The 26,886-nt window shown below is 41.3% G+C and overlaps 1 protein-coding gene across 4 annotated transcripts in view; it reads left to right on the plus strand.

The window, feature by feature from the left end:
* The window catches only part of PACRG (parkin coregulated), a 592,936-nt gene that overhangs the window by 398,224 nt on the left and 167,826 nt on the right, over positions 1 to 26,886 (plus strand). The window contains exon 5 of one of the 4 annotated variants that reach the window (XM_054558792.2): positions 17,349 to 19,073. The exons of the other annotated variants lie outside the window; for them this stretch is intronic. Within the exon in view, the coding sequence (XP_054414767.1) occupies positions 17,349 to 17,356 (8 nt within the window). The 3' untranslated portion in view covers positions 17,357 to 19,073. Of the gene's footprint in view, positions 1 to 17,348; positions 19,074 to 26,886 lie in introns of those variants that run through there. 4 annotated transcript variants of the gene reach the window in all.

A 26,886-nucleotide genomic window follows, 5' to 3' on the forward strand; every position in this document is an offset into this window, starting at 1 on the left:
TTTCATGCCACTTATGGAAAATAGCCTGTGCTTTTAATGGGTATTTTGTCAGTTAATATTGCCATGGAGAGAGAACAAGCTGTAGCTTCCTTCTGCTGAGACTTGAAGCCCTACGAAGGAGAGACTTGTCTGTTTTGTCCACTGCTTCTCTCTAGGTCCGCCGCATAACTGTGTCCTTCACGTTCGCTATTGTTAAATAAGAATCTTCAGGTCGCCTATAACTGCATACCCTCAATTGGATTAATTTTTGTTAGTTTCTCCTTCCTGGGCTATAGAATTAGGTTAGTCATGACACTGAAGTTGCAAAAGGCTTGACCACACCTAGAAAAGTGTGTATGCTCTCTGTCATATATGAAGAAGTCTTTATCTTTACATTTATGGAAATAGTTTATTGTAAAGTCTTGTCATTTGAGCCTCACCATGTCATCAGGACACGATGTGCCATAACTTCCACACACACTTGTAGCTCAGAGTGCACAGTTTAGCCTGATGACAGCCTGCCGATTATTTATAAATTAACAGATCCAGTGGAAATATTGTATCTTTTGTTTGGCAGAAATATATATTTTAATATGTCTCACTTGTTTTTGTAATCCATCTCATAACAGGAACTGTAGAATATGTACTATGTATTTTTAAAGGTATTTCTTTGCTCCTTGATTGCGGTTTATTATTTTTCAAACAGCTTCAAAATTTCCAATTTCCAGAAGATTTTTAAATTTAAAGTGTAATTGTTTTAAAATACCAAAATTGGTGAGATTATTGAAGAAGATGATTCTCTATACTCAGGAAAGCCACTTAAAATTGGATGAAATTGAGGAAGTACAGCAAAAGCTTAATTCTCAGGATATTAATCTAGGCTTTCTTTGGAACAAGAAGCAGGGCTGAGAAATTGCCCTCAGTTGTAAATGGAAAATGAGTTTAAGCATCCTCCTAAAGAATCATAATTTAGTTCTAGTCAGAAGTAGCTGAGCAGGAGAAAACTTGATTACTTAAAGGCACTAAGTATATTAGGAAACGAAATACAAATACCTTCAACCAGGGCCGCTGCTGCAGTCTGGCTGTGTAAGGTCTGGTATTCTGATGGAAACTGATAGGCTCCATTATAGATGTCTATCATGTAGAAAATGAATTTAGGATGCCTTTGTCATTTCTCTTGTCTGTAGGCTGAGTTTTTTTAAAAATTGAGCTATATTCATGCAAGTTATATAACTTAATTTACTGCTGAAATGGAACCTAAAGTGGTTAGTGCAGTGATATTCAGCCTCAGAGGCTTTAAAACACTGGCAGATTGTTCACGCAGAATTGTGCCTGATTTGCCTGATGCATGCCATTAGGATGATCATGGACACGATCTCAGACTCTCATTTAGCCAAAACTGTGTACATATTATGCATAGAACAACTCACCCAAAATTGATAGCTAATGGGAAAGTTTCCAACTAAATAAAGATTTGGAATCCATTTACCGCTCAGTAAGCTATTTTTGCTCCATATCATCAAGTTTCCAGAAGTAACTGCTCCTTACATATATTCTAAAGAATGTATAATAAAAAAGCCCAATGAAAAAATTTGATTTGATATATATCTCATCCATCTGGTTTTTTTGGTAGAAACCTAGGTGGTATGTGTTAAATGTTAAGTATAAGAGAATTCTCAATATTTTAAAAATAACTCAAAATATTGAGGAAAACACCAAAAACCCATTGATGATTGTGGTAACTCAGGCTCTAACAGTTTCTTAAAATGTGTCTGTGTACACACTGGGTTAGAATCACTGTTCTCATTTACAAATAGAGCTTCCTAGGCCCCAGGATTCTCATTCATTCCTTAAATGAGAAAGGTGGGGGGTGGGGGGAAGTAGGGGAAGGGTCTGGAATTTGCACTTAAACAATTTGAGTGCGATTAGCACATGCATTCAAATTCAAGAACCACTGCTTTGATATTATGTCAATCATTTTGGAGCCAGATTTAGTCCCGTCACAGGACGTTGTTGTTTTTTATGTGCCCAGGTTTCTTGTGACTTCATCCAACAGATGGCATGTACAGTACCTGAGTACCTGCCACTGGGCAAAAAGATGACCAGGTGAGAGATGAAGGAATGAGACTGCAGCCCTCACCATCAGGGCACAAACACCCCAGTCTCACATTCCATCAAGAGTCGTTCTATTCCTTACATGTCATCCACTCTAGACAGTGCCTACATTTCAATGTTGAGCATGTTCCTTGTTTTCTTATGATTAGAGGTGACACAGTACTCTGTGTCCAGTGGCCGCCCAGGTTTTTGAGATAAGCAAACACTGTCCTGATCAGCAGCCTCCATCTTCCTATTGATCACAGGGCAGCGTGGCAGTGGTTAGGAGCACGGACTCCACCTCTTTCCGACTGTATGTCCTTGGCCAAGGCATCCAACCTCACACTGTCCCTCAGTTTCCTCATCTACATAATAAGGATAACAGTAGGTTTGGCTGTGAGGATTAAATGGGTTTATATTTACTGAATGCTTAAAACAGTGATTGGCAAATTATAAGAGCTTGTTTGGAAAAATAACAAGATTAGAAGGGGTGGATCATTCCAGAAAATTAAGGAATCAAAGAGAAAGATGGAGAGATTAACACCAATCTGGCAAAGGAAGTGCTTTCCAAAGAAAAGTGTACCTCATGTGTCTCTTATGGTTCCTGGGGACATAGTGGGACAAAAGAAGTAAAAGGAGAAATGGCAAAGGCAAAATAAGCATTGTCTTAGATAAGGAATGAGGGAACAATGAAGAAAACAGGGCTGCATCGTCACTTCTATAACCACAAAGCCACTTAGTCCTATGTGTGCCTTGACTGTGTGTATCCCACTGGAATGAAGGTGGTTGCACTGAGCACCTTTGGGGGTGGAGGATGCTGAACAATGTTAGCAAACTGCATTGGATATCACACCCAGTTTCCCTGCGTCTGTCCAGAGAACCCTCCTTTCTCCTGGTCTTCTAGGCCCAACATCTGGCTATTTCACTTTATTTTTCCTCCTCCCTTGGCCTTAAGTCAGGAACTAATTTTTTCCCACTTTGCCCTTCCTATGTCATTATTCTTTCCTTTCTTTCCTACTTCCTTTTCTGGTACCCTATTTTGAATGTGTGTCACCTTTAACCTCAAGTACTTGAACAAGCTCTTAGCCAGTCTTTGGAAGCATCTGACCGCACCACCTCCACCACTTTTCTGTGCAAAACCGTTCAATGACCCTGCACGATAATGTCAAAACTTTATCAGTGGTTTTCAAAGATTTTTCCCACTTTGGGCACAACGTGCCTTTCTAGCATCATCTCCCACTACTGGGCCCCTCCCCCATACCTAATCCTCCTCCCACAAGCCCTGCTCTTGCCAGGCTCAGCAAGCACGTCCATGGACTCAGAGCACCTTTGCACTTAGCGGGCCCTTTGCCTGGGGTTCTGTCTGATCTGGCCCAGGAGCAGTTAGGGAAACTTTACTGAGCCAGAAGCACTGCAGGTGGGTGTACTGAGTTGAAAAGTCTCCCTGCAAGATCCATGTCCTTCCCAGAACCTCAGAATGTGACCTTCTTTGGAAATAGGATTGTGTAGATATAATTAGTTAAGATAAGGTCCTACTGGAGTCGAGTGGGTCCTAATTCCAATACAACTGGTGTCCTCTTAAGAAGAGAAAGTACAGTCGGCTGGGCGCGGTGGCTCAAGCCTGTAATCCCAGCACTTTGGGAGGCCGAGGCGGGTGGATCACGAGGTCAGGAGATCGAGACCATCCTAGCTAACATGGTGAAACCCCATCTCTACTAAAAATGCAAAAAAAAATTAGCCAGGCTTGGTGGCGAGCACCTGTAGTCCCAGCTACTCGGGAGGCTGAGGCAGGAGAATGGCGTGAACCCGGGAGGCGGAGCTTGCAGTGAGCTGAGATTGAACCAGTGCACTCCAGCCTGGGCGACAGAGCAAGACTCCGTCTCAAACAAACAAACAAAAAAAAAAAAAAAAAAGAAGAGAAGGTACAGTCACACACAGAGGGAAGATGACATGACAGTCACACACAGGGAAGAATGCCCCTTGAAGATGGACACAGAGAGGGGCCGATGCAGCTTCAAGCCAAGAAATGCTAAGGATTGCTGGCAACTACCAGAATTTGGAGAGACACATAAATTCTTCTCTTAAAGTCGTCAGAAAGGGTGGCCCTGTTGAGCCCTTGATTTTACACTGTGAGACACTTGTTTTTAGTCACCAGGTTTGTGGTATGTTTTAAGTCACCAAGTTTGTGGTACGTTACAACAACTGTAAGAAACTAACACCGCGGCTGTTGAATGTTAAGAGCCCTCAGCTGTGAATCGGAGCGATCCTACCTCCCTCACCACCGAAGAGTGTTGCAGGGATCAAACGGGCTAAGACGTGAGCGTGCTATTAGATGTGTAAAATTCTACACAAGGGTCGTGTAAACTTTGACTTATTTTTTGAAAACCCTCTCATTCCCTTGCATAACCCCTACCACAATACTTTACCCATAAAATGCGTTCAATAGGCACATGTTGAATCTTTTCATTTATTCATTTACTATGTCACATTAATTTTATTTTAAAAGACCCAAACTTAGTCATAAGTAACATGGCTCATCTTCAAACTACTGTGTAGCCATTTGTGTGCAGCTTTGACTGCATGTGGCGTTATTTCAGAAAGATGTGATTTGGTTTGTCTAGCTGAATATAAGTAATACATTCATTATAATACTAGCTTACTATATATTAATTTTAATATACTCATGAAGTTAAATATCTATAGATCTGAAAATAAGATTTATTTTATTTAAGATGAAAAAACTTGTTTTGACAAGATTGGCTGGTTTTATTTATGCCACTTACTAGAAATCTAATAAATACATATTTTATTTAACATGACTTTTTAATAGCATTCCTTTGAATTTGCTCATCAGTAAATTTAATCAGTCACCTTTTTAAGAAACAGAACAAACTTTCTAGTCCTAGCACCATAAAATAATCTCTTGCAAGGAAGTAAAGAAGAATCCAAATTTGAGTGCCAGGAATCATTATTGATAAGGTGAAGGAGAACAAGTCTCCCTTTTGATTCCCAACTTCTACTTGAAATACGACACCCAGAATGTGATTCTTTCTATATCCGTTTCCTCTAAGAATCTTTGAGCAATTTGCGTGTGCCCTGTGGTTAATACAGCCTAGTCATAGCCCGGTGAAGCTGTCAGCAGTCCTGCTTAGAGCAGAAACACAGACCATGACAGTTACAAGCATGTGATCCACAGAGCCAGGAAAAGACCCTGAGACATAACCCACTCCCGCACCTCCTCAGTAGGAGCTATACTCAACTCATGAATTAATTTTGAGCTCTTAGAGAAAGGTCGGGTTACCCACAAAGGGAAGCCCATCAGACTAACAGCAGATCTCTCAGCAGAAACTCTACAAGCCAGAAGAGAGTGGGGGCCAATATTCAACATTCTTAAAGAAAAGAATTTTCAACCTAGAATTTTGTATCCAGCCAAACTAAGCTTCATAAGTGAAGGAGAAATAAAATACTTTACAGACAAGCAAATGCTGAGAGATTTTGTCCCCACCAGGCCTGCCCTAAAAGAGCTCCTGAAGGAAGCACTAAACATGGAAAGGCACAGCCGGTACCAGCCGCTGCAAAATCATGCCAAAATGTAAAGACCATCAAGACTAGGAAGAAACTGCATCAACTAATGAGCAAAATAACCAGCTAACATCATAATGACAGGATCAAATTCACACATAACAATATTAACTTTAAATGTAAATGGACTAAATGCTCCAATTAAAAGACACAGACTGGCAAATTGCATAAAGAGTCAAGACCCATCAGTGTGCTGTATTCAGGAAACCCATCTCACGTGCAGAGACACACATAGGCTGAAAATAAAAGGATGGAGGAAGATCTACCAAGCAAATGGAAAACAAAAAAAGGCAGAGGTTGCAATCCTAGTCTCTGATAAAACAGACTTTAAACCAACAAAGATCAAAAGAGCCAAAGAAGGCCATTACATAATGGCAAAGGGGTCAATTCAACAAGAAGAGCTAACTATCCTAAATATATATGCACCCAATACAGGAGCACCCAGATTCATAAAGCAAGTCCTGAGTGACCTACAAAGAGACTTAGACTCCCACACAATAATAATGGGAGACTTTAACACCCCACTGTCAACATTAGACAGATCAATGAGGCAGAAAGTTAACAAGGATACCCAGGAATTGAACTCAGCTCTGCACCAAGCAAACCTAATAGACATCTACAGAACTCTCCACCCTAAATCAACAGAATATACATTTTTTTCAGCACCACACCACACCTATTCCAAAATTGACCACATAGTTGGAAGTAAAGCTCTCCTCAGCAAACGTAAAAGAACAGAAATTATAACAAACTGTCTCTCAGACCACAGTGCAATCAAACTAGAACTCAGGATTAAGAAACTCACTCAAAACCGCTCAACTACATGGAAACTGAACAACCTGCTCCTGAATGACTACTGGGTGCATAACAAAATGAAGGCAGAAATAAAGATGTTCTTTGAAACCAACAAGAACAAAGACACAACATACCAGAATCTCTGGGACACATTCAAAGCAGTGTGTAGACAAATTTACAAGAAAAAAACAAACAACCCCATCAAAAAGTGGGCAAAGGATATGAACACACACTTCTCAAAAGAAGACACTTATGCAGCCAAAAGACACATGAAAAAATGCTCATCATCACTGGCCATCAGAGAAATGCAAATCAAAACCACAATGAGATGCCATCTCACACCAGTTAGAATGGCAATCATTAAAAAGTCAGGAAACAACAGGTGCTGGAGAGGATGTGGAGAAATAGGAACACTTTTACACTGTTGGTGGGACTGTAAACTAGTTCAACCATTGCGGAAGTCAGTGTGGCGATTCCTCAGGGATCTAGAACTAGAAATACCATTTGACCCAGCCATCCCATTACTGGGTGTATACCCAAAGGACTGTCAATCATGCTGCTATAAAGACACATGCACACGAATGTTTATAGCGGCACTATTCACAATAGCAAAGACTTGGAACCAACCCAAATGTCCAACAATGATAGACTGGATTAAGAAAATGTGGCATATATACACCATGGAATACTATGCAGCCATAAAAAATGATGAGTTCATGTCCTTTGTAGGGACATGGATGAAATTGGAAATCATCATTCTCAGTAAACTATCGCAAGGACAAAAACCAAACACTGCATGTTGTCACTCATAGATGGGAATTGAACAATGAGAACACATGGACACAGGAAGGGGAACATCACACTCTGGGGACCGTTGTGGGGTGGGGGGGAGGGGGGAGGGATAGCATTAGGAGATATACCTAATGCTAAATGGCGAGTTAAGGGGTGCAGCATACCAGCATGGCACATGTATACACATGTAACTAACCTGCACATTGTGCACTTGTACCCTAAAACTTAAAGTATAATAATAATAAAAAAAAATTGAGCTCTTAATGTCATTTATTAAATCCAGAAGAAAAATACCTAAATAATTCTTACTTATATTTAATAGCAATTTAGATTCCTGCAAGTGGGGTCAAAAGCTTTATTTCACTTCCAAATGGACTTCAAATAACATCAATTGGATGTGCACTAGAAAAATATAATTTTAAAAGGTGTTCCCAAGAATTAGTAAAGAAGAAAAGTCATGGGAATTAGGGAGAGTAATTTCTAGGTAATTTTTATTGGCTGCTTTTGTCCACATGATATTTACAGTGTATGAGTTAGGTTAAGCTAGACTATGCCAAAGTAACAGAATATACTACCAAGTTTCGGTGGCTTAAGAATCAGTAAGTTGATTTATTTTTCAGGTTAATAGGCCAGTATTGGTCAGGTGCAGATGACTTGGGAGAAGAAGGATTTGCTCCATGCAGTTGTAGGGACATGTGGCCTCATGATTCTAGTCACAAGGTTGATGTTGTGGAGGAGGTTTTAATAGGCCAGGTCTGGAAGGAGTATGTATCACTTATACTTCTTCCATTGGCTAGAACTCAGTCACATGACCACACCTCACTGTGCAGGAATCTGGGAAATGTAGTTCATCAAACACTCAAGATTAAGTGGAGCTGAATTTTAATCAATAACTACAAGTCTCTGCATCAAGGAAAAATGTGTACCTGATGTTTATCATGGAAGAGAAGAATAATTAGTTGGCTTTTTGTGTATAATCCCCAAGCAAAAGAAATCTGATTCATGCTAAATCTTCCTAAAACAGAAGTAGATCATTTGTGGGGAATATGTTATTGAAACACCCCTAGAGAGAAGCCTATTACCCAGCTTCATTTTCCAGCTTCATTCTCTTGGCAGGAGACATATTTCTGTTTCTGCCTGTCCACCGAGTCTGTGCCACAAGCATAGAGATGCTGTATGTCTTGCCTATAAAGCAGGGCTGGGCTGCAAAGCTGTCAAGCCCAGTGCAAAATGGAAATGTGGAGCTCTTGATTCAAGAGCAGGAAAGCAATGTTACTAACTAAAATACAAAGCTTTTTTCTTTCTTCCCCAGTCTCTCAATTTGTCATAGTGTTTTTTACTTGCTATTTAGCTGCATTCTAAGAAAAATTAAACATTTAAATATTGGCATGAATTTTACCATTCATCTTAATATTGTGCAATTCCAATTTTAAACACAAACATTTAAAACACAGTCTAACTCATACGTGCAGTCACTGAAACTAACTACACAGTTTGAATTTCGTAACTTATATATGTGCATATGCACTTTGTTCTTGCAAGAACAGCAGACGTGTTGCACAAAACCAGTTCACTTGTTTTTATTTCACTTCTCAAGACTCACACATTCTACCTTCAGCTTACTGATGAATAAGGAAGAATGGAAAGGGAAAGAACTATGGGGTCCCCTCTCTTTCCCTTCTGTTCCATGTCATCATTTCCTGCTTCAGTTGCTGGCTCCAACAAGAAAAGCACAGGAGTAAGAAAGGATATGATAGGGTTCATCGGTCACTATGTTTCTTAGAATGCCATTGCCTTCTTTCTGCATTCAAAGCAAGTTCTGGTTCAAATGAAAAGTTTGGCATCTCAGGGCTGTAAGTACCCCTGCTTACTCAGTAGGAGATGTCACACATTTACCTTGACCTCTGCACACTATGGTTCACCAAAATTCTGTCTCCAATGGGCAGTGAAGAGATTTAAGCCACACATAGAGCCCTTCTAAGTGCAGGGCCTCAAGCAACTTCATGTTCTGTACTATACTAAAGTTCTATACTAAAAGACACATATTTAGAGGAAGGATACCACAGACCGACACTGATGTCTTCAGCAGCAAGAACTGTAGGACATGCCATCAATTTTATAATGGCTTTTAAGGGGAAAAAAATACTCTATTAATGTACATCTTAATTGGAAGGTGCATCCTAATTTCAGAAAATGTAAAATAACAGGAGAAAGCTTCAATTCCTAGAATTGCAGCACATCACATTCTTTTCCTTAGTACCTACCTAACAACAACTACTACTAATGGACTAATATATGTTTTTAAATATTTCAAGCATCTAGAAAAACATTGAGTCTGATCTATGAATCCCTGTGTATCTACCAATCAACTTTATCAAATCTCAACAGTTTTTCCACATTTGTTTCACAAGATTCTTAAGGGGAAAAAAACATTTCGAGTAACACCAACACCACCTGTGGACCCCTCCTGTACTTATTTGACCTCTCCTCCCTACTCTGAGGTGATGAGTTTCCTGAACTCATTCTTTATCATTCACATTCATACTTTTTTACCCTCAGTATATATATCTGTAACCATAAACAATACATTTTTCACGTTGTGAATTTGATATAGAACAGTATAATAATACTGTACATATAATTCTTCAACATGCTTTCTTATGCATCATTATTACTTTGAGATGTGTATTTCTACCTGTGATTCTAGTTAAGTCATTTTTTTTTTTTAATTTTAGACAGAGTCTCGTTCTGTTGCCTGGGCTGGAGTACAGTGGCACAATCTCGGCTCACTGCAACCTCCACCTCCTGGGTTCAAGTGATTCTCCTGCCTCAGCCTCCCAAGTAGCTGGGACTACAGGCACACGCCACCATACCTGGCTAATTTTTGTATTTTTAGTAGAGACGGGGTTTCACCATATTGGCCAGGCTGATCTTGAGCTCCTGACCTTGTGATCCACCTGCCTTTGTCTCCCAAAGTGCTGGGATTCCAGGCATGAGCCACAGCACCCAGCCTTAGTTAAGTCATTTTAATAACTAACTAGTGTAATTGCATAAATATACCCCAATTTATCCATTTATTTGATTGTCATTTTAAATGTTTCTCCTTTTTCTTTATTATAAACAATGATTCAGGAAATCTTCTTCCACATTTCTCTTAGTATATGTGAGCTGGAGTTTTTTAAGGTAAATACCTAGAAGTAGAAATGCTGGGCTGAAGGTTATGTACATCATATCTTTAACTTTTCTACATGTGGCCAAATGGCTCTCCGATCTACAAGCCCAGAGGTAGTGTGTGAGACGCATCCCTCCACAAGCTGGCTGACGCTTGTAAATGCCCAACATTTGAATCCTTGTTAAACATATAAGTGCAAGATGTATCTTTAAATTTGCATTTTTCCCAATGACTAGTGAAGTTGAGCATCTTTTCTTGTATTAATCGAGTTTCTTTTCTAAAAATTGCCTATTTCAATGCTTTGTTCATTTTTTTCTGAGTTATGTATCTACTTTTTATCAATTTGTGGTACTTTGTTCATTACGAATACTACTGTTTGGTTATATATGTTTCCAGACTTTAGTTTTTGGCCTATTTATTGGGTCTTTTCCAAAAATAAGATTCTAAGTTTAATGTCATTAGATTCATCAAAATCCTCCCTTTGTGGTTTCGGGTTTTTGTACCTTGATTAAGACAGCCCTCCATTCCCTGACATAGTAGTGCCATTGTCCCAATCTTGATTATTGACAGCACCACCCTAACTCCCTGCTCTGCCTCTCTCTGATGTGAAGTTTCCCTTTGTGCATGTGTTTTCTGCTTTTCTTGTTTTACCCACTACAGGTATACAGTCCCTCCATCTCCTTCAAAATTATCTGACCTGTTCTTAAACCTTTGTGTTTCTATTTGAATTTGAAGATCAGCTTGTCAAGATCCATTTTAAAAATCTTGCTGGAATTATTTTTTGGAATTGCTTAGATTTACAGATCAGTTTATGGGAAATTGCCATGTTTAAGAGATTGAATTTTCCCTTCAGAAACAAAGTGCATATCTCCATTAATTTAGAATTTTTTATACTTCATTCATGTTTTAAAATTTTTTCCATAAAGATTTGCACAGCTTTCGTTAGTTTCAGGGTTCATTTTTTAAAAACACTTTGCTGTTTACTACAATCCTTAGATTTCCTCTGTAACATAATCTCTTAAATTTATTCATAGTTATAACTGAAACTGTTGTACTACACCTTGATTTTTTGCCAATTTAGGGATTACTGAATGAACTAGTGCAAAATCCATTTTATGCCAATCTATACACTTGGTTTTGAATAATTTATTCAACTAAATACTTTCTAAAGAGAATCGTATGCGATGAATAAAAATATCTTGAATAGATTGGAAATGTTCCTGTTTTGTTTTCATTTTAAATGCATACTAAATGCGTTAACGACATAGAAAGATTCTGGGTTCTATTAGATTCCTCAAATATAAAGACTTTGGATGCATCAGTGTTTCAAAAGAGGAATAGTTTAAACGGAACTCCTATTTACAGCCATGTTTCCAAATGCATTTTTTACTTTAACTATTCTGAGATATAAAAATAAGCACAGAGATTTTGTGATAGCTTTGCAGCTAGCAGTATTTTTGAAACATGAAATAGGCGTTTTGTCTGGAGAAGCCTTATCTATCACAGTCCATGTCTGAAATCACAGTTGTTTAATGAGCTCTGTTTTATGGAAGCTGACGATGCCTCATTCGTAAGTCTCCCCATTCTTTCCAATGTCACACAGACTTTGGAGATGAATTTAAATTTCATCATTATCCATGACCTACAATGTTTGCGTTGACCATACTAGATTTTCCCTTTTTGAATATATTCCCAACACTGCACCTCCCTGCCCTGCTTTATTGTTCGCTTGCCAGTCCTCGGCATCGTTTTATTCCTCCGGCATTTTAAACAAAATAAAGATCCAGGCTTATGCTGAGGCAGTGCTGAACGAACCCACCCAAATCCTCAGAACTCCATCCGTTCAAAGGGGAGCGCCAGGATTTCCCATGCGACAAGAACAGGGATTGCTCTCCGACCCTTTCTCCGTCCCCCCAACACTGCCCTGGCTCTCGAGAACACCATCACTGCTCCCTAATACGCCGTGCTCCAAATCCGGAGCTCCAAATCCACCCGGCCACACTCCAAGTGACAGCAATAATAGCTGGTGTTTCTAAAGTGCTTACTGGTGCCAGGGGCTGCATCCGTGTAGACTCATTTAATCCTCAGAGCCCTAAGAGAGACACGTTTGACAGATGGAGAAACTGCTCCGGGATACTCCGTCGGGGAATGGCAGGAGCTGGCCCCACAGCCCGGCCTGGCGCCACAGCGCACTGCCTGGACCCTGCAGCTTGGAGCAGGCCCTGAGTGGGCTCCCTGCAAATATTCTCATGCTCCCTTCTCACTACAGCCCTGCAAGGGGCATGGCACTGAGCTCACCGTTTTACAGGTGAGGAAGCCACGGCTCAGCCTTCCGACTCTCCTCTACCTGAGCCTCAGCGCCTGGCTCAGAGGCTCTGTGCCCAGAACGACAGCACATATGAAGGAGTGGGGGAGACTGTCGGAGCCGCCTGGGGCATTAGCAGATCCAAGTTCCAAATATGGAAAACTTAAAACGAGTTACAAACCTGTCATCAATTTGACAGTAATGTTTTTATAATTACACATTGTGATACTTATCTGAATTATAAAGCAATTTAAATGTTGTTTTGTTTAACACCTCAGCTTGGATCTGGACGTTTTTCTAACTTAAGAACCAGAACAAGGGTCACAAACGGGCTCCTGAAGAATAAGCTTCAGAATGCTCTGTTCACAACCATGGGGAGCGCATCTGCCACCTCTGCCCCCAAATGGACACTCTATCATTGTGATAACCCATCTCCTAGGATGGTAATTAACTCGAGAGAGGCAGTCCCCAACCTTTTTGGCACCAGGGACCAGTTTCGTGGAGGACAATTTTTCCAATGAACAGGGGAGAGCGTGGTTTCAGGATGAAACTGCTCCACCTCAGATCATTAAGCATTAGATTCTCATAAGGAGCAAGAAACCAAGATCCCTCACATGCGCAGTTCACAATAGGGTTCATGGTCCTATGAGAATCTGATGCCGCTGCTGACCTGACAGGAGGCGGAGCTCAGGCGGTAATGTGTGCTCGCCCACTGCTCACCTCCTGCTTTGCAGCCCGGTTCCTAACAGAACATGGACCTGTACCACTCTGTGACCTGGGGGTTGGAGACCCTGCTTGGAGATGTTCTCCTTTATCCCTACCTGTTCATTGCAACACTGAATAAAAATGTAACTGAAATGTTCATTATAATTCACATGCATTCAAATACTTGGTTGTACGTGGGTAACCGTCAGAGTTTCCTACATTACCTCACTGCTCTAGCTTTGTCTTTTGTTCCATTCCATACATCACTTCTAGACTAATCATCCAACATAAGTGTTAGAACATGAGTTTAGAGTCACATAGACCGGCCATATTCTGACTCCATCCTACACTGCCCATATTAGTCTCCTGTGGCTGCCGTAACAGATGACCACAAACTTGGTGGCTTAAAACAACAGAATGTGTTCTCTCACGGTTCTGAAGGCCAGAAGCTCAACATCAGCTTCACTGGGCCGAAAGCAAGCTGCGGGCAGAGAGAATCCATTCCCGGCCTCCCCCAGCTTCCACTGCTACCGGCATTGCTTGGCTTGTGGCCACACCGCGCCAGTCCCTGCCTCGTCTTCACATTGCCTCCCGCTCTGCTGTGCACTGTGTCCAAATTCCCCTCTGCTTCCCTCTCATAAGGACACTGTGCTTGAATGTAAGGCCCATCTGGGTAAGCCAGGATCCTCTTCCAGGATCCTTAACTTAATCACATTTGCAAAGACCCTTATCCTAATAAGGTACATTTACAGGTTCTGGGAGTTAGGACCTGACATCTTTCTGACCATGGGTCAACCTGTGTGATTGCAGGGAAATTATTTAATCTGTCTATATTCAATTGTTTTCGCTGTCTAATGCGTATCTGTTTCACAGGGTTGCCTGAGGCTCAGAGGAGACAGTTGACATAAAGCACTTACTGCAATGCTTGGCAAAAAAAAAAAAAGACGGAAAGCTTTTAATCAATAACTATTTGTTTTGTTTCTATATGCCAAAAGTTCAGCATCTCTCCATTACTTTATGTCTTAATCCCTTAGTCTATTAGGTTGGTGCCAAAGTAATTGCCATTAAAAGTAATTGCCATTAAAAGTAATTACAAAAACTGCAGTTACTTTTACCCCCACCTAATAGAAATCCCTATGTCCATCATCTAGTTCCAACAGTTTTCCCAACCTTGTCTTTTCCTGTTTTCTTTGTAGACTTTCTAGTCTAACTAGATGTGCTTGCTAAGGAGTCCTTCAACTGAATGTTCTTGCTTCTCCCCTTTGTGTCTTTATTCTTTGTTGCTCCTGCCTGTGAAAGTTGACTCCTTCCTCTTTGCCTATCCAGATACTGTCCCTTCTGCCAGGACGAGCCCCATTCTCATCCTCTCCTTGAAGCTTTCCCCAGTCAGCCTAGCCCAGGCTGGTCTCTCCCCTTGAGGATGATCAGCTGCTCTCCACGATGCTGCCTCACTCTTACCCTGATGACTCTATACACGTAGACCAAGCTGCATATAGACATCTACATGCTATGTACGAAGCGCGCAGCAATGATGGATAAACCATTGCGACAGAGAACCCCAGGAAGTCAGACCTGGGCTCAGAGACTAAATTAACATCTTAGATCCCTAGGCCAGAAACAGAATAGGCAGTGAGGGGGCCTGAAGCCTCAGGCCTCCTGAGATCTCAGTTGAAAAGCAGTCCATGGTGGCTGAGAGCCCGGCCTCTGTGGGGTAGAGAGGATGAGAGTCTCCCTGTGGAGTGGAGCACCAGGCCAGGCTTGCTGCTTAGAGGCAGAGGCCAGAGTGGAGTCTTTCACTAAAAATAAAAATAGAAATAAAAATAAAAATCTGCTGCCAATGCTGTCTGCTGCTGGACTGGCGGCTCTAGGAGTTAAGTGCAGTCAGCCACAAAACTACTAGATGGGAAAGAGAGAGCAATGATTGAGAAAGAGTGAAAGAAATGGGGAAAAACCCTTTTCCTTCTAAAATAAGTCTGCAAATAAAAAATTTCATAACCCATGAAGAATTTCCATGCTAAAAAAGGCAGCCCACAAAATAAAAATTTAGAACACGTGTTCATTCTGGATTAAAATAAATTCCTATAACAGCATGAGAGGTCCCGAAATGATGCTAGATATCCAAAGAAATAAATAGAATAAGTTCATAAAAGTAAAAATAAATTATTTTTTGAAAAGGATAGAAATCTTGAAACAAGAGCAGATGAATTTGAAGAAGAACAAATGATAAATTTGGTTAAATAAAATGGGAAGCTGCCCAGGGAGGATGAAGTTTAATGGCATCATGATGGGAGAGACGAATGAGCTGAAAGCTGCTCTTCGAATTGGAAGTGTATTTCTAACTGAGAAAGATTAAATATGTAAATTGTATCATAAGCACAGTGTGATAAAACTGAAAAACATTAAAGCCAACAAGAAAATATTTAGGCCACCAAAGAGAAAGGGCAGACACCACAAAGACTCACTGGATCGTCAGTGGAATTATCAGCAGCCCGAGACACAAGGCAGTGGGTTGATATCTCGAGTGCTGAGAAAAAACAAAACCAACTACCTAGAATTTTACACACAGTTAAGATATCACCCAAGAGGGGAGGTAAAATAAAGACAATTTCAGACATACAAAGATGAAAACAGTTTGCCAACTCTACTTAACCCTAAGTAAAATTACAGCCGAAGTGAGTACATTAGTAAGAAGAACAAACCCACAGCTAAGACTGAGATACCAGAAATAATGGCAAGTCCCAAAATTGATAAAATGTCAGTAAGATTTATGAACTATGGGATTTTTGTAATGTATGTGTTTTTTTTTTAAAGCCAAACTAACACTCCAGACAACAATGGCAGGATGTCAGAGGAATTTTCAGTCGTCAGCCAAAGCTTTGTTTTATCTGGCAGAAAGTTAAAAATATTTAATCACCTTGGAATTTCCATACCTAAAACCATGCTAAAAGATTTAAAGAAAAAAAATGAAAAATCCATATTAAGCTAGAGAAACATAAGGAGTAATAGTAAGATCAGATTTTTAAAAAAAGCATTAATGGAGAAAAGAGGGACATCATAGGATAAGAAGAAGCAAAATCCACCAAAATGACGTAAAAATCATGATCCTGTATTATCCTAACAATATAGCAGAAATATGTAAAGTAAAAGCTAACATAATGATAAGAAAACTGGACAAATCCACAAAGTAAAGGATCATAACTCTAACAGATCAAATAAAAAATTATTGAGGATATGGATGATTTTTAGTAAGAAAATTAACAGGTGAGTTTTGACATATAGAGAATTCTGCACCCAGTAGCGATAGTCTTTTGTATGCTCCTAGAACATTTACAAAATTGACCATGAAGAAGATTAAAATTTCAACAAATTTAAATTATTTATATTATTCAAATGATATTCTCTAGCAACTAAAAAAGGTACAACTAAAAGTATAGTGTTTGAAATGAATTTATAATTCATAAGCTAAAGCACTAGATGAAAATAAGTGTAGACCATTCAATTTAAGAATTAGAAAGTGAGCAACAAGGTAAATGCAACAAAAAGAGAAATAAACAAAAGAGCAAACATTCATGAAATAGATGTCAAGGAAACGGTAAAGAGGATCTGCAAAACAAAACCAGGTTCTTTGAAATAGCAAATAAAATACACGTTTCACCAAGACTGAGCACAAGAAAAAAGTCACAAGTAAACAGTAGCTCATTCATAAATCAATGCAAATGAATTTGGAATTTAGTTGAAAGAAATAATTTACTAGAAACATATAGATTACCAAAAAATAGAAACCCAAAATAAGCCAATAAACATAAAAAAATGAATAAATAATCAAAAGCTTCCCCACCAAAAAGAAGCCACATACCCAGTTCATTTTACAATCAATTTTTTCTAAGTATTTAAACATCATTTCTTTCTCTCAAACTATTCCAGAGAACTGAAAAAGAAGAATCGAAGAAGAAGGCAGGATAACTTATGAGAGCAAAAGACAGAAAATATATGAACATAGTTGCAAAAATCCTAAGTAACATGTTGTCATATTTAAAAAATTCTAATAGATCAGGGTGAAGTAGGACTGTCCTTGGAATGGACGTGATCACTGTGTTCCCAGAGCCTTGCTATGGTGGTTTGAGAAGGGCACTGCACCCTGTAATATTCTCTCCATAAAACATAACTCCAACTTCATGATGAGAAACTCATCAGACAAACCCAACTAAAGAAATTCTACAAAATACCAGGCCAGTATTTCTCAAAACTCTGAAGATCATGAAAAATAAAGACTAAGAATCCGTCCTAGAACAGAGGAGACTCTGGAGACCTGATAACTAAATGCAGAGCTGTATCCTGGTGGAATCCGGAAACAGAAAGAAGACAGCGGTGGAAACGTTGGTGAAATCCAAATAATATCTGAAGCTTAGTTAAAAGGAATATGTTAACGTTGATTTCTTAGCTTTGACAAATACAAGATGTAATACAAGATATTAACATTGGAGAAACTGGGTGAGGGATGCAGAGAGCTCTCTGTACTATCTTTGCAACTCTTAGTGTTAGTAAATCTAATACTATTCCATAATAAAAAGTTTATAAAAAAATAAAAATAAAACACCTCAACACCTACTCATGATGGAAACTCTTAGCAAACCACGAAGGGAAAGGTGTCTCAGCTTGATGATGGTGTCCATCATTGCTTCGTGGTTTCCAACGCATAAGTAGAGGTTTTATTTCACATGTTGTAGTGAGGATTAAATGAAACAATATGTATGCGATGACTTATGAATTAGTATTATTATTCCTGTGATCCCAACAAGCCCAGAAGTCGGCTTGTTGCTTTAGCGCAGAGTTCTTGGCCTTCTTTATGCCATGCAGTGCTTGGACAGCCCAGGAAGGCCTTCAGACCGCTTCTCAGAATGTCTGCCAATGCATAACATACAATTCATGTAGTTACTCTGTGTGTACATATACAGTTGTTAAATCACAATAATACTTTTTTTGATATTGAACTAAACTTCCATTCTAAGGATAGCCCTATTTGGTCACCATGTGTGGCTGAGAAATCAACAGGCCTGGGCGATGTCAGCAAGGAGGTGAGGCAGAGAGAAGAATCCATGTCCAGTGTCAGGGCTGGGTCTCCTGGGTGGGTGGGAAACTCAGGGCAAAGAGATCCTGAGAGGGGACGGGGAGGAAAGACCAAGAGGTCAGTGTGGGAACTTGTTGAGTTTGAGTTGAATGATGTTTCCAACTGGATATTTTTCATAATTGCATAATCTTTTCTGAAAAGTAGTTTTTAGGCCAGGTGCGGTGGCTCACATCTCTAATCCCAGCACTTTGGGAGGCCAAGGTGGGTCCTGAGGTCAGGAGTTTGAGACCAGCCTGGCCAACGTGGTGAAACCTCATATCTACTAAAAATACAAAAATTAGCCAGGTGTGGTGGTGCATGCCTATAATCCCAGCTACATGGGAGTCTGGGGCAGGAGAATAGCTTAAACCTGGGAGGCAGAGATTACAATGAGCCGAGATCGCACCACTGCACTTCAACCTGGGAGACAGAGTGAGACTCCGTCTCAAAATAAAAAAAAACAAAAAAAAAGGAAAAGTAGTTTTTAAATCTTTTGACTGACCATGCACTCACTCCATCAGTTTAAAAAATTATGCATGAAAAGCAACACACTTACAAACACACACGTACACACGCATACACACCTTATATTACTGCAGTGATGTGTATTAGTAATACGTAATGTATATTACAGTATTAATGTTTGCATAATGAAAACACATGAATAAAAATTGTAAAGGATGATGTTAAAGGTAAATACAGGCCGGGTTCAGTGGCTCATACCTGTAATCCCAACACTTTGGGAGGCTGAGATAGGTGGATCACCTGAGGTCAGGAGTTTGAGACCAGCCTGGCCAACATGGTGAAACCCCATCTCTACTAAAAATACAAAAATTAGTTGGGCATGGTGGCGCATGCCTGTAATCCCAGCTACTCAGGAGGCTGAGGCATGAGAATCGCTCAAACCTGGGAGGTGGAGGTTGTGGTGAGCCAAGATCACGCCACTGCACTCCAGCCTGGGTGACAGAGCGAGACTCTCAAAAGAAAAAAAAAAGTAAGTACAGATATAAGCATTTTTCTCTCTGCATCCCTTTGATTTAGTGAGCTCCAGGCAGTAACATCAGGTACAGATGTAAAGTTTGAAAAAAACAGAGGAGTTGTGTCTGCAAAGGATCACTTTCATAATGAAAGACTAGAGCAGGTAGAGAGATTGGGGACCCCTCCCACCCTCTTTTCTCCATCCCCTCTGAGCCCTGCTGATGTTGAAAGGTAGCTGATACCTCATGTTTCAGCTCTGAGCTTTACTGCTATTGATGCTACATCTCAGTGAGTTCTGGCTTGGAGACCACTGGTCCCACCCAACCCACCATGAGAGATGATTTGTGAAAAGAGCCCAGAGTCTGGAGTCTGAAGGCCTTGGTTTGATTCCGGTCTCTATCCCTTTCTAGCTAAATCTTACATCTTAGACAAATCATTTGATCACTCCAAGCCTTGGTTTTCTCGTTCATAAACTGGAGGTTGTATATTTCTTTTCACAGTGTAATGAGGATTAAATGAGACAATGTAAATCAAAGTGATTTGTGAGCTAGAATGCCAGGAACTACACCAGCATTTGTTGTTACTTTTTGTATAATCAACCCTAGTCATGCAGTGTACATTTTCCTGTCTACATCTTCCATCAACTATAAATACAATGGGTCATATTCCTCCTAGGTCCAGAGGTGGCAATAATTCTGCAATCATTAGGTTACCTTTTCCTATCCACAGCACTTCTTTTCCTGTCCTATGCAGAACACTGGTTTTCAAGCGGGGATGATTTTCCCTCCCAGGGGAGGTTTGGTTGCTCCCAGTGAGGGTGGGGATACAGTACTGGCTTCCAGCAGGTAAAGGCTGGGCATGCTGCTAAACATCCTACACTGCACAAGACAGCACCGCCACAAAGAACAGAAAGCGTCAGTATACCTGGAGTGGTTAATCCGTCCTCTGAACCGACTGGGATGACGGGCATGGAAGTTTTGGTTGTTGATCTTTACTCCTGCAGTTGAATCCCATTTTCTGGTAGAGGTCACTTACCTACATTAGCAGAAGGCCGTGGCCTGGCTTTGGGTGTGTCTAGGGGGCACTGACGCCTACTGGAGATGGGAGAGGAGAAGGAGACCTGCAGGGTAAGATGAGAGGCGGTGCAGGAGAGAGAGCTACCAGCTCTGCCTTCACTTACGAATGTAACCTTTTTAACATATATTAAGTCTCTGGTGGTGAAAACCTTAAAATTATTGAATTTCAGTTTTGTGTAAGTAGCAGTCACATTTTACTGCTTTCCCTTCTTCTACTGTTGTCTTCTCCCTTCTGTTTAGTTCTTCTGACTCTTTTGAAGTCCAAAAAGCCTTATGTACCAGATCATCACTCTTCCGTTCTCCCTCTTCTCTCTTTTATAAATCTTTGTGCTCGACACACATTAATGACCAGGAGATGCCGTCGGTAGCCTTGTGTCCATTTCTGGAATCCCAAGACTTGGCTTTCACCACCGCTTCCCGACCACAGCAAGCAGTTACCAAGGGCAATGGAGATATGTTCATTCCTACCCTTGGCCACTCACCCTGATGCCTTCTGTTGATTTTCAGAATCAGAAGTTGAGTTGATCATCTGAATTATGAGTTATTCAGTCTAATGGCAAGGAAATTAATAAGACAAAGTCGTGAAACTCCCATCTGTCTCCAAGCTATCTACTTGTAGATGTTTATCAAGCTAAGAAACTTGCCATATGTGTAACATATTGTCTGAAGGAAAAGAAACTCTCTACTTTTTTCTAGAAAATCCTGACATTGTGTGTTGTGTTTTTGTTCCACCTTATTAAATGGCCTTCTCTTCTTGTCGCAGGTAAATAAAATGGCTTCATCCTATTCATCTTTCTCTGTTAGCTTTCCATAACAGTAATATGAATGGTTTCTGTTTACATGGGGTGTTCAACCTCACTCCTCAAAGGATCTAATAACATCTTTTAAGTTCAATCTGTTCTTATATTTTGCCTTACAAACTAACATGTTTTTAAATGTCTTTTTAGAAAGATAAACTTGAATTTTTCTCATGGTGGCTTTCGTCCAAACATCTCTAATTGTTTTGGAGATAATATCCTATTCATTTTCACAATATTCCTCTGAAAATGTAGGCAATATTATGCCACCTTGCGCATGGTCAGACCATAGCATGTGGGAGTTGATTAACTCTCTTTTTGCCATGCTTCTACATTGCTCTGTTAGCACATGGATGCTATCAATTCTCTTCTAATCATCCTTTGCAGTTAGCTGAATACGCCTTATGAAGTTTATCAGCCTCAACTCCTGTGATAGTTACTTGAGGACATCTTATCCTCCTTCATTAGCCTGCAGGGTCAGTCTCCTTCTCTGATTGGTTTAGGACCATGTACTGAACTCTGCACATATGATCCACACAGTTCAACGTATATAATTACAAAAATGTCTAAGATCCAAATTAAAGGAAGGAATGTGAGCATTACAAATGGATGCATCATTGAACACACATATATTTATTTCTTGAATATAGAAAAATGAAAATGTAGCATTCTTATAGGATGATAGTAATATATTTGTTTTCAATGTGCTTTTCTTATTTATTTAATCCTCATGAAATCTGACTATATAAGCAGGGTTGCCATGCCCAACTTAAAGATGAATGAACTGAGACTCAGAGGCTGGGTTGCCATCCCAGTGTCTCCAATCTTACAGGAAATAGAGTATTTCCTAACAAATTCCAGTGATCACATGGCAGTTCTTTCTATTCTGACTATAATATTTTCTCTGAAGCTCTACTCACCAATCTTGCCTTCATGTTCACCTCCCTCATATCTCACTTTCCTAAAACCCACCTTTTATCACGTCTTCCCCCAAATCACCAATAGTTAGCAAGTGTTCCTCAGAGGGAAATAAAAAGTATTGAGCATGTGAGTTACAGCCTTCCATAACATGTGAGTTTTGTTCTCCTAGACCTTCCTCTTGCACAGCCTTTCTTTTCAGGCACACTGGGCTGTTCACTATCCCAGCCATGCTTCACACCTCCCAGCCCCAGAGAAGACGTTACCCCCTTGGCAATGCCCCTCTAGCACCTTTCTTTACCAACCAGAATAGAAATGGACTCACAAAGACTCATTCACTGCCTGTTTCTTCAGCATTTTATGCCCCGTTCAATCCTCCGTGCTGCCTCATACATTTCTTCTACACAGTAGACATTTGGTTAATACTCATTACCTGGTTGATACCACTGAAAATACGAAATTAGGCAGAAAACTCACTCTGGGGACAAGACGATGTCTACTGTAATCCACCTGCAGACGTGTTACAAATTTGCACTAAGTCACAGATGCTTATAGTGTGTGTGTGTGTGGGGGGGTTATTCTTACCAGATTTTTCTTTAATGCTGCAAATTGGCAGCCTGAGTGTTTTGAGCGTCCATGGCCATTAGAGGCAGTCTTTCAAGGGGAGTTTTCACGTCAGTCATCTCTGTGCCCTCCGACTGTACTGAAAACAGTGTCTGGTATGTATTATGCACTGTAGGAATATTTTTACATTTTTTTCATTGAATAATTCATTTAAATTTGATATAAAAAGGGACAGATCCAATGCAAACTTTCATTGAAAGGCGCGATCCTGGAGCCTGGTATAATGTGTGCAGGCCACATCTGGCCATCACGGGCAGGTTGACATCTCGCACAGAAAACATATCTAGCTAGAGAGCTGCATGGAAGCCCACCACCCTTCCCTTGAGAACACACTGCTTTATGAAAGAACAGGACAATGGCACCTCAACATCCATACATTCCTCTTCAGACTCATATGGTGGCATACCCAGTATTCCACTACAGGATAACACTCAGAACATGGAAAATCGGTCCCAGTGACACAGCTTTTCTCTGCACAGTAGCCAGCTCCTCTCCAGCTCTTTCCCATCTGGCTTCAACTTTGCGTGTCCATTTCTGCGTGAGATGGAACATGCGAGAACATACAGCACACAGACCCTAGGCAGCTCCCAACACTGGAAATACCTTCCTCTCTCCTGGACGTGCTCTGTGCAATTGCAATGAGAGATTCCAGCGCCACTGGTAACTTACACTTGGCACCAACCCATAACTGGCTGCGGCACAACTGACCGGTGATCCATGCACAGTATTCTCGTGGAAGTGAATGAGGGTTTTGTGAAAAATCTATGGCGGCGGGGGGGGGGGGGGGAATGTCCCCGACGTCTGTTGAAAACAGCCAGGCCCTGCTGGAGGGAACTGTGTCACTGTCGACTGGCTCTGTTAGGAGGAAACAGTTTCCAGGCCCTGCCGGGCCGTGGCTGGTTTCCTTCCCCTTCCTTGAAGCTCCTGCCCCGGCTCTGCCACCTCCCGCAGACCGAACCCTTGCTGTCACCTCCTCTTCTGCACAGTCCAGGCCGGTCGGGTGTCCTCACGCCCTCCTTCTCCTGCAGAGCTTCCGGAGGGGACGCCTCCCGCGGGCGCTGGCCCCTTCCCAGGCCCTGGCCCTCCCCAGGCCTCTCTCCCCAGGCCCCGGCCCTCCCCAGGCCTCCCTCCCCAGGCCCCGGCCCTCCCCAGGCCTCTCTCCCCGAGGCTCCGGCCGGCTCCCCCTTCCATCCTCCCCAGCGCACTGGCCCGTCTGCCCTCTTCACTCAAGTCTCCACCCGGAAGATGTAAAAAGTGAAAAGCCAAGGCCACGTCTGTGTGCGGCCTCTCCCTCCTTCCCTGCGAACCCTGGAGATCACGGCCTTCTGATGAAACAAACCCCAGTCTCCTCGCTTTGCATGGGCTTTTCTATCCACGGCGAGCTGAAACTTCTCCCTAAAGCAACCGCCTCTCCAGACTCCTGGGCTCTTTCGCTTCCGACTCCCCGACCCCGCGAGCCTCCCTGCAGGCCCCTTCTCCTCCCTCCCCCAGGCTGCGGGTGGTGCCCGCGCAGCCTCCGCCCTCTGGGCGCTCCTATCCTTCGCGCTGCAGACCCGCAGCCCCAACGCAACACCTGTGAGCTCCAGAAGCTGTCTCACCCCACCCCGGGCCAGCCTGGAGCCCCTGCTGCGGATCGGATCCCCGGTGCAGGCCTCCCTGCCAGCAGCGCAGATCCTCCTTCCCACCCTGCGTTTCCCACCTGGGTCCTGTTGCTCCAGTTGGCTTACCGGGAAGGAAATTCGGTCTCATTTCCATTTCTTTAAGAAACTCAGGGATGCCTGGGACTCCTCCCGCCCTGAGACTCCTCACTCTCCGTAGTTCACACAATTTAAAGTTCCGCATTTTTAATTTTCCCTGCGGGACTGTCTAGCTGTGCATTAGTTCAATCCTTCTTTCGATGGTTTTCTCACTGAGATTCCTGTTGCTAGTCCTCTCCCTGGCCCTCGATCCGCAAACCGGCGATGTTATTCCTGACGCCGGAGTGACCTCTACCTCGCAGGCTGTGGAGGTCTGCCACCTGCCAAGTAACACCACGTGTTTCTCAACCTGCCCCTCAGTTTGATCATCTATGCAAAGGGGGAGTGATCACATCTAGCTAATACGAGTATTGTGAGGATTCAGTAAGTTATCACAAATCATGACCCAAGGGCATCCCGGAGCTGAACAAGGCTAGGTAGGAGTTAGTGCTGTCCCACTTGTCAGATCCCAGCAGGACACACCAGGCCGGCCACTGGCTGGCTCTACTCCTCCTCTACAGGCTTCTGTCCCTCTGGGACCTTACCTTCCTGCTCTCTCGCCTGTGCTCACACTGGCCCACTCCTTGTCCCTTGACCTTGGGGCCGTCTCCATGCCCCTGTTTCTCTCGTCCTTCTCTTCTCTGTCAGGAACATCTCCCTCCTATCCCCCAGCCATGGGAGTTCAAAGTCAATTCAATACCACCTTCTTCAGGAATCCTTCCAGGCTCAAGTCCCCGCCTCTTACCCTCTAAGAACAGGAAAATCCGTGGAATTATTTGCTCCCTCTGTGCTCCTACCCATACCCGGGTCATGATTTCAGCCCAGCACTTGTAAGGATGCATTGGCGGTTACCCGGCTTGGTAGTGACTGCTTTGACCAGTGAAATCTGGATCCATCAGTCTTGAAGGTCACTAGACCACTGAAAGGCGAGCAGTAGGTGGCAAAGAAATACTGGCTAAATTTAAATTTTTGAAATTATAAATTTTGGAAATCATGACCTAGGGTAATGTTTTCTGTGCTGGGTTTTGTCTATATTATTATTAGTTTGGGGTATTTGCTCTGCCCTGGAACTTAAAAAACCAGTTTCTGACCTTCTTTTAAAAGTAAATCTCTTACTTAAGATTGAAATATATTAAATTCCTTTATTTTTGATGAGGAACCATAAATAAACAATGGATGGATTTTTAAAACTTTTACATCTCAAAGAAGACATGAAAATTGAAAAATACCCACTTTGCTTTAACATGACTGCAATTTGATAAATATTTTGGACTTTTATTTGCAAAAGAATATATAGAATCTTTATTTTAAAGACTTATTTGGTGGAGCTGAAATATCACCATTGTACTCCACTAGAATGAAACATTTGTTGGCCTGGATCTTGGTTTTGGTTGTTGTTGTTGTTGTTGTTAATTCCTTGCTCTTTAGACTGTTGTTTAAAATCTTATGTTTTTTAATGTGTTACCAAGGAGAAAATGTGAGAGCAAATTCCATAGTGTAGAATGGAACGCCTCCCCCTGCCCTCCCCAGCAACACACACTTAACGATGTCTGCATATGTTCCCATCCTCATCGGCAGGCTTTTGTTCCAGTCCTGAGAAAGACAGCCTCCCACTAAACAAATAAGGCCTCCAAAGCATGTGTTTTTCTTTGGTGTTCCTGCAAATTAGCACGAATCTGTGCTATGTTGTATGAAATTTCAGAGAGACATTTTATTATTTGTCCTCGATAGGAAAATGTGCAAAATCCATGGTTTGCTTATTCCAGATAGAATTATCTCACTTTTCTTTAAATCAGCATCAGTAAGCATGAATTTAGCCACATAAATGACTTTACTTTTAAAATCATGAATAAAAGTTGAGTTTACCCACTAAAAAGTATCCTTTGATCCAAAGAATATCAATTACATAGCCTTAATTTTTTAAAGGAACTTAAATATTATCAAAGCTGTATATCTAGAATGAAGAATGAAATGAATCAATGTATTAGAAATTTGCAGATATGTTACATAACAATCACTTCCTAACGAATGCTTAGAAGATCCTATTTATACTTTTGAGCCCTTAGATTCTACCCCAAATATGTCTTCTTAAATCCAGTGTTTTTCTTTCTCTTTAATTTCAGTTTGTTTGGTTTAATGATAGCTACTGAACATAAATGCCAAATTACAATGGCACTTCCCAGCTGTGTGCAGAACTTTATATTTTAAGTACCAATTTGTGATGAA

Source organism: Pongo abelii, chromosome 5, assembly GCF_028885655.2.
Source record: "Pongo abelii isolate AG06213 chromosome 5, NHGRI_mPonAbe1-v2.0_pri, whole genome shotgun sequence".
NCBI classification, from domain to species: Eukaryota; Metazoa; Chordata; class Mammalia; order Primates; family Hominidae; genus Pongo; species Pongo abelii.